The sequence below is a fragment of the Cydia splendana genome, chromosome 16 (assembly GCF_910591565.1).
Source record: "Cydia splendana chromosome 16, ilCydSple1.2, whole genome shotgun sequence".
Lineage (NCBI taxonomy): Eukaryota > Metazoa > Arthropoda > Insecta > Lepidoptera > Tortricidae > Cydia > Cydia splendana.
The window spans coordinates 10242431-10256939 of NC_085975.1; the positions used below are offsets into that span (position 1 = coordinate 10242431).

Below are 14509 nucleotides of genomic sequence, written 5' to 3' on the forward strand. Positions count from 1 at the left end.
AACTCGGGCCTGCAGGCAATTGTGTTCCGATTGGCGGTCTCTAGTAGAGTTCGTTTTAACCAGCGAAATGTGACCTCTGAACCCGTAACAACTATTCGTAAAAGAAAAGCGCACTTATATTGTTTTTCATAAGACCTAGACTCGCTCGTGCTTTGAAGGCGATTTGAACCACGTCCCAGGTGTCTGCTGCGCCCGCTTGAGACGTTTTAGTTGGAGTTGCTCTATGGTTAAGACTTAAGAGTAGTTAAACTTATTTTTATTTCAAACCTTATAGTCATTAACTTCACTTATCATTCACTCAAACTGACTATGACAATGAGATAAAATGTTGTAAGGCGTGAGCAACTAACTTCCAGCGGACAAATTGAATTTAAATTGCGAATTAGTTACTTATGATGTGCATGTAGGTGAATAAAAAAAGGAAAAAAATATATCCCCATTTTCAGGAATATTTAATAATACTGGTATGTCGGTTAACGCATTCGCTGCCAGCGTGGGCTATGCGCTACGCTCGTAGCCTATTACGTGGTTTATCCGCGTTGTAGCGAAAAGCGTCTACGAACATAGTTAGTATAATTATACCCGCCTATCGGGTCTCTAAGCAGTAAATATGAGGCCAATTCAAACGTACACTGGCATCAGAATGATATGTGAATAATGTCATTTAGTTTACACAAAAAAGACAAATGTATCCCTAAAAGGGATCTCTTCCAGTTAAACTAATATTATAATTGTATTGTATAAGATGTGCTTAAGTCGAAAGCGATGTATCACGAATTTCCGCAATGCCACCAACTATGAGCCAACTATATGAACCTAGCCGATATTGTGGTAGTTTCAAACTAACTGCATTTCCAATCGAGAGTTGCTTCGTTTTGCTGTAGGTACCATCGCCCACACTGTTACCTGTACATTGGTGGGCCGTATGGCTTTTGTAATACGGTCCACCGATGTACAGTTAGGAACGTTGCTGTTTGTACCAAGTAACTATGACAACCATAGTGTTAAATCACCAATAGTTTTAAATTACACACGAATTATATTTTTAGCCAAATTACGAAAAAGAACCTACATATTTTTCAAATCTTTAGCCCAACTATCATCTTTGTTAGTAATGTAATAAAATATAGTAATAGTTAGCAATGTAATAGGCAAAATCGTCTCAAAACTTGACGCTAACGACATCATAAAATACTATTATGTACCTACCATACTATAGGGAAGATTCCCATTGTGACATAACACATAACGTCCTATCAAATGGATTCTAGCCGCCTTATTGTATTTTACAAGTTGGCTAATGGCGGCCTTATCGAGATAGTTTGCCAAACTTTATGTCCAATGAAATATCATTGATACATTTATGTGTTGTTTATGTGTCGATTTCATAAGAAGAATAAAATCCATTTAAATAGACGTAGGTAGACATAAATATTTGGTAAGGTCACAATTTACAAAAAACTACTGACAACTATTTTACACATTATTCAATTATTATGAATTAGGTAATTATTCGGGTTTAATTTAAAAAGTGAACCAGTAAATAACCAAAATTTTAAAAAAAGTGAACAACAAGAGTAAAGCAATATTATTCGTTGTTAATCTACATCCATATTGATATGGATAGTCCTTAATATAATTAATTTATTAGTTACTGTTGATTACTCGCAGTACTGTTCACGGAAACAGCATTTAAAGCAAATTGTCCATGTGACTGTATTTTAATGTTAAATCCGTTGCATAAAGAGCCATGTTAAACGCAGCGTCCAAATTGCACCGCTGCAACACGAAACTTGTAGTAAACAGACGAATATAACAAAAAGCGTCCAAAATCGCGTGATAAAAGAAGGTGATAACGTACGAGTGTCGTTCAGTTTGGAATAGCCGCGGCCATTAAAGCTAACGAGCCGGGACGAGGACAAAATGTCCTGCCGTGCCAACAATGGCTACCTTTACCTTACTCTGTACCTGAATATACCCGACATATTATCGCATATTGTGTTGGTAGACACGTCCGCCTTTATGCTTTGCTGACTTTGGAGTTTTCACGGTTTATTTTTTAAACCATTACTACTTGTTGGGATTAGATAACAGTGTACATTTTAAATTTCGCTCGTACTCCAACTTTAAACAAAGGAAAATGTTATCCAGTTCTTGTTGTAGTTTGGCGACCGGTCTAGCCTAGTGGGTAATGACCCTGCCTGTGAAGCCGATGGTCCTGGGTTCGAATCCCGGTAAGGCCATTTATTTGTGTGATGAACACAAATCTTTGTTCCTGAGTTATGGGTGTTTTCTATGTACCTCATACCTAAATATGTATTTATCTATATTAGTAGGAATGTATTTAACGTCGCCTAGCGCCCATAGTACAAGCTTTGCTTAGTTTGGGGTTAGGTTGATCTGTGTTAGATGGCCATGCAGTGATTTAGGTAACGTATCTACCTTCTGTACTTATTTATTATTTGAAAATTCATGTTTTCTAAGCTACAGGTACGTTTATTGCCGAGAATATAATTTTTTCTCGCTCTTACATAGGTACTTGTCTGACTATGTCGGTTATAATTATTATCCACTGCTAAAAGTTATACAAGTACGAATATCATAGAAATGCTAAATATAGTTACAAAGGAAATGTGAATATTACTTAAAGGAAATTTAACAAACATTCTCTCCTCATTCTCGAAGAACTTTCTAATGCGAATCGGTTTTGAAATCTATCAAATTTTGAGAAAAAAATCCTTTATTTCTGATTTTCATCTGATTCGTCGATCATTTGATTCTTTTCATCCAATTAACATTCCGTATTTATACCGGGTGTGGCCTGTAACATGAGCAAATAATTAAAACATAGATTGTACTCCTCAAACGGTGACACTTTAATTCAACAACTTAAAAAAAAATTAAGTATTTTGACTCCCTATTTTTCATACAAAATAAATATTATCTTCAATGGACGCCATCGCCACGCCATATCATTGTGATTGACGTTGCTTGTCACGCCTTAAACAGAACAAAATTCGCAATACATTGCGTCTTAGAATAAACTTTAAAGTGTATTAAAAATCAAACCACAAGTTATTTATAAAAGTTGCTGAACAAATGTTGGTCAGTATGAGGAGTACAGCCTACAGTTTAATTTTTTGCTCGTATTACAGGCCACATCCGGTATATAGCTATACAGAGAACTCTGTTCAATTATTTTGGAACTAAGAAACGCTCTCGGCGTGACAGTCGTCTCACGTATATCGCCCAAATTGAAATTGACGCGACCCCACCACGAGCACTTCTTACTGATTCCGCTATTCTTATTACTTCGCTTTGTTTGGATGCTGGACGGGACATGTGAGGATAGTTTTAAAAATGCTAGTATATTAGCCGAGCTAAAGTTAACTACGCCAATTACCCTATATTATTTAGTACCTAAACATTTTTTAATCTGACTTATAAACGGAGTAGGTACGCCTCTATAGCATTATGACTTATTTTAACACAAAACTTACAGAAACCGTCTGCTTATGAACTGAAAGAATTAGGTAGCTAGACTTCTCAAGTCAAGGTACGCGATGAAATGTAGATTTTTATAGACTAAACTATACGTACCTACCGTGTGGCCATTTCGTAATGTCGCTAGATAGATCCGAATTGGCGACACTACTAAATAAATGATTGTTATTGTTAAAAAATATATTACATAAGGTTTAGTTAATAGAAAATCCAATCGAATATACCACATACCGGCTGGGCACATCCGTTTTAAGTTTTAAGCACTTGTACAATATAACTACTTCCCCTGATCGTAAATTACATGGCACTAAAAGAAAGAAGTTTACTTTTTAACCTCGCAGTGTTCAATTTGTCGTTAGCAGCTTCCCACAGACAAGACATCCTCCAGACTGAGCATAGTAGCTCTACTCTACCCCCTCTGCCACGCATACGGTAGTTTTACTCCATTTACGGGTCGAAAGTGTCTTTGTGTGACGTCCGCGTCTTTGAACGGACCAATCACGGCACGGGACCTCGCTCACCTCGTCCCCCGCACCCCCGTATTTTTGGCAGGATCGGTTTCATGAAATAATTGCTCTAAACTCCGTCTAGAGGATTCCTAATCTATGGCAGCTTCCCACTTGTGGTCGCGCTCGAGTGTGCTCGTAATGAAGACGGATTCACGCCCGTTTCGCGTTCGCGGCTTTTTTTTCATTGTTTCCTTCGCTGCAGTAACAAGAATTTTAACGATGAAATATTTCTGTTGCTTGCTGATTGCGCCACTAATGTCATTTCTTAGATGCCACTACTCGTGAATGCAACTTAGTACTTACAATAAGGCATTAATACATAGGTATCTAGGTACATACAATTTAAAATATTGTAAAGTGACTTAATTTAATTGTAAGCGTTTAAACAGCAATAATTTAAAACCATAAGGCATTTAGTCCGCCATGTGTACTTATAATTTATGTGCAATAAAGTTTCACTATATTTATTCCATGATAATAACATAACATTAGGTACACCACAGTCGAACGAAAACAAAAAATAATTAAACTTAAAACTAATTATTACTACGTAAACCTAACCAAGCTACAACTAGATAAAACTAAAAACAATAACAAATTGTTAACTAAATGTAAAAAAATCTCCCCTAAATCACCCGCTGCCGGGAAACTCCGCAAAATGCTGGCGACATTCCCCCCTCTGAATCGCCAGGCCTAGCCTCTGAGCAAAAATAATAATATATATTCATGGAGTTTTAACAGAACAGCTAAAGATTAAAAAACCACATCAATCGATACCTATCCATTTCGAGCGTTGCCCTACATTGTGAAATTAAAAGCGTTCGTTTTTTTCGGTATTTTCCATCATAGACTCATATTAAACAGGCATTGAAACCTTTCGGGTTTTCCAAGGTTACCTTTACCTTTTTTTGGGATCTGAGTAAAAGCTTTTCAAAGGGATTTTTCCTCGGGAAAATTGAGAACGTTTACAATATGCCCGGATAATGATGATTCCTCGTGATTGGAACCGTATTCGGTATCGGATCGGATTCGACGCAATTAGACACGTTGCTATCTGATACTTTGGCGCAATTTATTTTTTGCTAAATAAATACTTTCAGCAAGTAAACAACTTTGAGAAATATTTTCTTTTTCGATGCCATTACCGAAGATTGGTACCTAACTATCGTTTAAATGGTGAAATCCTCCAAGCCAAGTGTCTACTCGATGTGTGTTTATAATAAAATTACGTATTGTACCTACACCAAAATCAATAGATCTGATTTGTTAACTCCGGTCATCCAGTAGTTTGGACGACAGTTACCGTTGAAGGTATATTTTTCATTTACTGCTTATAGGTACTTACCCATACATTGGTATAGATATCTATTATATACATATGTATACCATCTTACTATATACATATATGTTAAAGTAAATACGAAAATTTAAAAATGGTATGATAATCTAGACTAGATACCCAAAACTAGCATGAGACAGAAAAGTCCTGCAATTTCACCGAATTCCGCGCTAGCGAAAATACAATTTACAATACGTTTCACGTAAATGTCACTTTCGGCGAGAACCAAACTAAAAAGGCGAAACATCGGATGTCGTTCTCGTAAAGCGCGTTATCTTGGTCGTTTCAGAGAAAAAAATCTCATCGGTCGCTACTCGAGACCCATAAAAAGTGGCAAGTATGAATAAGAAGTAAAGATGGTCGCGATAGGCTGGATGCGTATGTTCTTGGAGTTCGGATGATAAAATGAAGAGTTTAATGCTCGATCGGTTGCCGGCGACGATCCGGCGGTTAACCTCGTCCAATTAGGGATAATTAGGCAGAACGGTAATTAGGTTTGGAGTTAATATAGGTTTTTGGCACTACTTTTGCTTAAGGCTTCATTTAACTTCAGAAACTTTATAAGTTCATACGCTAATTAGTACGCCGCTTACATTAAATAGGTATGTTAATTTTATTATTTTATTTGATACTGAATTGAATGAGTTTGCATATCTAATACATGTACCTATGGCTGAGAACCTAGGATATCAATTTGTGACATACTTAATGTATTTCCCTTTTTTGTATATTTTATGCCACACTATTAAATAAATAAACTACTTGTATAGTAAAGGATATAGATAACATAGGATATGTGAACCAATTTACGCCAATCAACTTTTAGAACTTGTTCTTTTGTCCCTTAACACATTCAGCGCCAAGAACCCGACTGTCGGGTACACTGTTCGTAGCGACTACGCGCTCCATACGGCGAAACCGTGGCTACGCGCTACGAGCGTAACCCGTAGCACTTAGTGGCAAATGAATGTGTTAACGCAAGAGGTGAATGGGCCCTTAAGGTCTCCTCGTAGAAAAATAAATAAATTTTGAATTGTGACGTAACATTTACCTAATCACTGATTCCTCATTAGAATTTATAACATTAGAATTTATAACAATGTAATTCTTTAAAAATAGATTAATTTTAAATCGTCAAAGTGTAAGACAATGTTCAATTCAATGCTTAATGAAGTTATAGATTCTTTAGCTCCGAGATTATGCTATCGCGCGGCACAGAAACTCGGAGCAAGTTTTACAAAGACTTGATCAGATATTCGCTGACAGATTATACCGTCCCTTGGCCGAAAGCTACTCAAACGTACCCTGTGATTACTTGATAACATTAATCACATGATCTTAGACGGTTTTCGTGGTAATTCTTACTGATAACTGCTAAATAGGTATTGAAAATGCAGACAGCTGTCATCAAAACAAAACCTTGAAAATAAATTTGTAAGTAATAACCTAATACCTAATCTTTATTTTCGATATCCTATTGTGTATGGCAAAAATAGAAAACTTGAAAATTATTTTAGGATATTTTAGGAATTACAAATCTAAATAAGTATATTTTTGACAGTAAGTCTAAAAAGAGTATTAAGGGACTTAATAAAACTGTCACATTTCATGTAATAAACTAGTCATCGTTTAAAAAAAACCTTAAAAACTTTTACTTACCACGATACTCCTATTTTATAATACTTTACAGTGTAAACGATCAGAAAGCGAATAAAACACGACATTAATATAACACGAGTAAGTATTCTGAAATATACTATTTTAAAAGCATTGTAATACAACAAAGGAATATAATATCAAATGCTAAAGTTAAGTGGTTTCTCCCTAATCGCGCTCGGAGGGGATGTTAAAAAAACTAATTACGACGAAGTCATTAAAATGTATGGTGCTATTCGTGGCAGAGGAGCTATGAGCAGTGCCCCGCTCTATGAGTTAGGGTGCAGGCTATTAGATGCTCAAATAAATTGTGAGTAAAGGTGCGTTGGGATAACTTCGAAAGTGGGGTTATTTTGAAAATCACTCAGATCTACTAAACCAAAAGCACTCCATGTTTAGCGATACTTAGATACAGCTGCAACGCGTAACAAAGCATTTGCTTATTATTTCTATACTAAAAAGTGCTTCTAGTTCAGTATATATTCGCTATTTTCGAAATTACCCTGCTGTGCGTGATAATTCCGTAAACCAAATCAAATTTTTCCTAAATAATAGGTAATAATATTTAGGTATAATACAGTTTTTTTTTTATACCACATCGGTGGCAAACAAGCATACGGGCGCCTGATGGTAAGCAGTCACCGTAGCCTATGGACGCCTGCAACTCCAGAGGTGTTACATGCGCGTTGCCGACCTTTTAAAAACCTGTACACTCCTTTTTTGAAGAACCCCATACTGTAGACCCTCGGGAAAACCTCGGAAGGGAGCTCATTCCACAGCCGGAGCGTCCGCGGGAGGAACAGTACATTGTAATCATCATAAAAGGCCTCTATTGTACCTATACTATCATATCATTTATTTTGTAAGCTATTCATCAAAAGTATTATGTTACATAATAAAAAAATATCACGCTCCGCTCCGCCTGGCACCACACACCACATACCCTCTATCCCCTAGGAGTCATTCGGTCAACGCACCACCACCGTATTGTATGTATAGTCGCTTTACAATTTCATAAATCTACCTAAATGCTAATTAGACAACCGAATGTTTGGAAATTTCGTTGGAAATTTAATTCAACGCTATTTTGTTTTGGGAGTTATGACAGTGCAGAGTTGCGCAGCGATGTTTAGAAGGTTTTAGTGTTGTAAACGCATAGTTCAACAACAGAGTTTTAGTGGTTTGGTGCAATTTTATTTTCTTTGACTCTTTATTTCCACAAATTTAAATTAAATTTTCACATGAACATCAACATTATGGTTCTATAAAATTATCAAAACTAACGTAAACTAACGCGTAATATTAATAGTGTTGGGTGTAATATTAAAGTGTAGCGCGTAATATTAAAGCATCGGGGAATTGTAAGTAATATTCGTCACGTGATGCTTTTAACAGACAAAATTCAATTCATGTAAGCATTGTAAGCGTTTATTATGGACGCCTTAGTTATTGTTGTCGGCGAACTCCCTTTCAAAAAGTAACTGATATTTAAATGAAGTTATTTTAGTTTTGGTCTAACTACGTGTGAAGTGGGAAGCAAACATTGCTCTTTATGTTTTATTTTAAACTCCACAAAGACATGTTATTTTTATTACAATCTTTTTATGAACATTACACACCTAGAATAGAGAAATCATCCCTTGTAGTCGCATAACTCGTATCCTCGGCAACGTTCCTCAGATTTGTCTCCTTCCAATATCAAAGGCAGATATTATGATCAGGGCCTTCGAAGAGCTATCAATGTGTCAAGAAGGAATAAACTCGCGAATCTGTCGTCATAAAAAGGCCTTTTTAGTAATCTTTGATTTTATCGCACGTGCCGCCGAAGCGTTTTACTTGTCGTCTTATTCGTGGAGTTTTTATGCTTCACAAATAGGAAACGGTTCGTTTTATGAATATTGTTTTACGCATAACTGGGTCCGTTCATTCCTGAACGCTTGGCGCCTTTATACCTATTATATTAGTCTACATAATCAAACATGGTTTTTTTTCTGGATCCTACTTACCTGTTTATAACATTTGATTCTTCGCTTGCTAATTCCTCAAGTACTTCACTAATTACACCATTTTTAATTGATTTAACCTTTAAGGGCCTTATTCTACTTCATCAATGTTTTAAAAATATTTATAGAAATCGGAAATCTGTGCGTTTAGTTCTCGTGAACTGCAAATAGTTAAATGCCATAAAGTAGAGTTCCTTATGCCATTTGATTCTTAACGGACTACTTCAATAGTCAACACTATTATATAAATCCAGTGATATTACAAATTACTGGATTTATTGAATTCAAGATTCCGTTACTGGAAAAAGTTGTCAAGTGAAATGAATCCCCAATTTCATTACGCTAGCAAAAACTAAAACTTTCGTATCTATAGACTAATGACGGTCGCGTATTCTTATCTCTATCGTCTACAAACTTGAATCGATCAACTAAATAACTAACTAACTATTTTGGCTCAGCAATCCAAAGAGAATCTTGGCCTCCGAAACGAGAGCGTGCCACCTGTCCCGATCCTGCGCAACTTCCCGCCAGTTACTGACGCGAAGCTGACGCAGATCTGCCGCCACACTGTCTTCCCAGCGATACCTGGGCCGACCCACCGGACGGCTACCAGTCGGTCGTCCCAAGAACGCCTTCTTGATCAATTAAATAGTCATCATAAATCCATTGTTAACTTTGAAACTTTATTAAGAGTTCACTTTTTGAGGATTACCTATATACCTACTAATTAAGAAAGAGATCCACAGATATAATTATTCGTGGATTTATGAACAAAATAGGTTCATTATATAAATTGAAATATGTTTATTGCGAGAACATAGTGTTTGATTTATACAATCGCAGGTCTTAAAATAAAAAGTAGTTCTTATGGTCTACCCTATGTAGGCAATACAAAATATAAACATTTTACATATCATATCATGTTTTTAGTTTTTTTTTATATTAAATATTCATGCTTACTATCGAGGACATGAAAACGAAGTACAATTAAACTTTTTTTTTTACTTAATCGAGATTAAAATCGGTCATAGTTATGTAAAAAGTGGGTGCATTACATTTGTTATAATTACTTTTCATATATTATAGTTTGATATATCGTTATTTTGAATAACGTAATAAATGGCATACTACCGTAATACCTAATTAACGGTATACAGAATGTTATTATTGGTATAATGGTCATAAGGTATATTTACACTTCATCTAATATACATTGCCATAATTATTATATACTCTAAAGCATATTATTTGTTATAACAAGTGACATCACATAATTATTTATGTGGCATAATAGTTGCATGACATAAATGGGTTAGGTTAGGTTGAACTGCGACTCCGCATAAACGAATAACTACCTAACAAAAGGAGGGTTAGGTTAGGTTAGAATTTTGACCCCCCGTAGAACAAAATACTCTAGGAAAAAAAGTGGTTTAGGTTAGGTTTGAACTGCGGCCCCCGCAGAACGAAAACCGTGAAAAATTGGTTAGGTTAGGTTAGAACTGCGGCCTCCCTAGAATGAAAAAGTATGTAAAACTTTAAGTTATCAGTAAATGAAATATGACAAAAAATGTTATACAATATGTATTAATACTTGATAAAATTGTATGAAGTATTACGTTATACAAAAATATAATATAACAAATGTCATTATAAAATATGTCTATATACTATTTGAAAATTATATTACATTAGGCATTATATCAATGACAGTTTAGATGAAATCACAATATAATAAAGGAAACGTATAATAAAAATTACATTATAACATACAATAATATATCAAGTGGCGTTATAACAAATGTATGATAGTTTTTTTATAATTATATTAAGCATTTTTTATAATTATGTGTACACCCGTAAAAAGTGCCTGAAGGTGATGGGGAACGTCAATTTAATCTTAGCGCACATATTAGCTTAACCTTTTGGACCTAATTTTGACAGCATATACCTACATATGTAGCAAAGAGAATAGATAGTGTAGAGGGGTCCTGTCATGGTAAATTTTGTAGTCACAGTAAATTTACTGCCATCTATCGACACACGACTAAAACTCAAAATGAAAACATATAAAATTATCAAAAAAATGTATAATATGGATAAATGATTTTATTATTTTTATATCATTTTGACCCATATTCATTCACTGTTATCTATGTGTTAAAATTGTTAAATATGAAACGGTGTCGTCACGCCATCTAGCCGAGCCGATCTAATTATCCGTGGATTTATGAACTACATAGGTTCATTATATAAATTGAAATATGTTTATTGCGAGAACATAGTGTTTGATTTATACAATCGCAGGTCTTAAAATAAAAAGTAGTCCTTATGGTCTACCCTATGATAGGCAATACAAAGCAAGCGGCAAGCAAGCATGCAAACATTACAATTTAAAATATAAACATTTTACATATCAAATCATGTTTTTAGTTTTTTTTTTATATTAAACATTCATGCTTACTTTGGAGGACATGAAAACGAAGTACAGTTAAACTTTTTTTTTACTTAATCGAGATTAAAATCGGTCAAAGTTATGTAAAAAGTGCCTAAAGGTGATGGGGAACGTCAATTTAATCTTAGCGCACATATTAGCTTAACCTTTTGGACCTAATTTTGACAGCATATACCTACATATGTAGGTACTTAATAATGAAGCCATCGAGTTCCTTGGATTAGACAATACATCAGCTTCTGCGCGTTAGAATAGTAGTATTTGAGCAAAATAGAACTTAGCATTCGTAGTCGATACAGCGCTTCTGCTATATTTTTTAAAGAAACCTTATGGTCAACCTACAATAACCTTTTGCTGGAATACGTCACATATAATTCTATTAAACATTTATGATGTAGGTAGGTGTGGGTGTGACCTTGTTCAAATGAAGTTCAGACGTCTGCGTCGGGCCTATCTGGATTATTTCCACTAGAATTCATGTTGACGACCGAACCTAATGAAATATTCAATTTTAATTCTAAGCAAACAGAACTTCGTTTGTTACGCCTATACCTGTGTAAATAATTGGAATGAACAATGAGATTACAATATGACAATGGCATAAAGAATATTATAAAGGTGTTACAATTGTAATTCTAGAGCAGACTTCAAGTCTCAGTTAGAATTTATGTAATATTCTTAAGCCATATCATTATTTATTTTACTGGCGGTAAAATATTACATATGAAACTGTAACACTGAAACAAAGTGAAAGCATTCTCTTATTTCTGTATATTTATTTTGTTTACAGATATGATAAATTTTCAAAGTCGACGTCGTAATCCTTTTGAAATGCTAGCTTTGGGCTTCAGATTCGGCCTCACAGCAAGGCTATTACTTATTTGAATATTTTGCGAACCACCCAGGACCCAAGACTATAAATACACCTGTGTTTCGTCTTTTTATCTTCAATTATAATAAAACACCGATCTAATAATGAAAAAAAAAGTTTGTACTGCCGACTTTATGACGTCACAGCATGTACCACCACCACTTTCGCGCTTGTCATCTCATATATTTGTGTTCAGGGCATTACACTGAATGCATCGATACCTTATTCACCCATATCCGAGGCGACATGAGCGAGAACTAACCTAAAGCCTGTGCCACCGCTGGACAAAAGCCACCCTACTATTACTTGTCTTTCCACCACGCATAACAACAGTATGTGACTTTCGGAAACCAGTCAGTCGTAGGTACTTGATTTACTCGAAAATACGGTGAACAACTGATTGATTTGAACTAAAAAATACAATACCAATGTCACACCAGTCTCTTGCACAGGTTTATAAGCGGAAGTAAGACGAGTTGCGATTAGTATGCAACAAATACGATAATTATACAAAGTATCAGCCTGTTTTTTTTTAATATTTTAAACCAAACATGTAACCTCTGATTTTAATTTCGACGCCACAGGCTTAAATATGTTTTACCAAGACAGCCGAAACGAGCAAAAATGTAGCTGGCCAGCTTTATATTTCTTGTTCCTTTTTGTGTGTTGGATGCCTTTGTTCTAGCTTTTCTTTAACCAACGTTTTTGTTCTAGGCGTGGACGACACACACAAGTTTTTGGGCAACGAAACACACACAGACTACTTCAGATTATTACTAAGAGACGGCAACTATCTGCTCGTCGGAGGAAGGTGAGTTATTTTTTTATATAAATGTATTTAGTCATATACCAAAGCAACTTTATAGCTCGGGACACACTTATCCCACGTACGCAACGTATGCAATGCATTAGGTATGACATATGAACCCTGAAATTTGTCCTATAGTACCGTTTGGTAACTAAAAATTGGTAACCAGCTTCGAAACGGGAAAGAAATACCAATTCGTAACTGGCTTCAAATTGGGACTTTTCCATTACCGATTTGTAACCACGTTTGGTAACCGGCTTCGAAACGGGAAAAATAAATCCCAGGTTGTAACTGGTTACAAAATGGGACTTTTGAATTACCGATTCGTAACCACGGTTGGTAACCAGCTTCCAAACGGGAAAAAATATCCCGCGTTGTAACTGGTTACAAAATGGGACTTTTGAAGTGACCATCTAACTTTCTAAGTGGTGACAATTGGCATTCACAGATTTTTGATAAAATGTACAGTCAGCGAGAAATTATCATTAAAACTTAAAATGAACGTATGCAATGACAATGACAATAAGTCTGAAGTGCTTTCGTATGTACACCGTTCTAGCCTCGAATTGGTACAATAAACTCCGATCAGTGAGTGACTCTGTCCCAATACGTAACCGGCTACAAACAGGTAATTTTGGATTCCCATTTTGTAGCCAGTTACAAAACTTATTTACCAAACGGTACCACTCTGGCCCAATTCGTAACTGGCTACATACAGGGAATTTTAGATTCCTGTTTTATAGCTAGTTACCAAATTTAGTTACCAAACGGTAACACGCTGGCCCAATATGTAACCGGCTACAAACTGGGAATCTTGATTCCCATTCTGTAGCTGGTTACGAAATTTTGGTTACCAAACGGTACTAAAGGAAATTTGTACGCTTAGAAACATACTTGCCAAACTTGTGAAACGCAACGCATGACAAGTATGTTTCTAAGCATACAAATTTCAGGGTTCAGATGTCATAATGCATTGCATAACGTTGCGTACGTGGGATAAGTGTGTCCCTGCCTTAATTCTGTCTAACACTAATTTTCATAAACTCTACATATTAATTTGATACTACAAATAAGGTATTTATATCTACCTAAGGGTTAAACATAGTTCACTAATGCCGGGACTGAAAATATAAATAATATAAATAAATATCCTTTGGAATCCGTTGAATTCTATTTATACAAATCTTAACTTTCGTTTGAATAAACGTAATTTTCTCACTAATTTTTAAGCGAATTATAGGACGAGGTATAGGAGTAGGTAGTTTAAATTAAATTATTATTTTATGTAAACAGCCTCGATTAATTGTTTGAAAACTTATTATAAGTCAACCCTTTTGTAAGTCTCGATGGAAAGTTCTCGAACTTCA

General features: G+C 35.3%; 1 protein-coding gene across 2 annotated transcripts in view; it reads left to right on the forward strand.

The window, feature by feature from the left end:
• Nucleotides 1-14509, forward strand: part of LOC134798253 (semaphorin-1A) — a 385737-nt gene that overhangs the window by 324431 nt on the left and 46797 nt on the right. For both annotated transcript variants that reach the window (XM_063770644.1, XM_063770645.1), the window contains exon 2: nt 13049-13145. In XM_063770644.1, coding sequence (XP_063626714.1) covers nt 13049-13145 — 97 coding nt within the window. The remainder of the gene's footprint in view (nt 1-13048; nt 13146-14509) is intronic.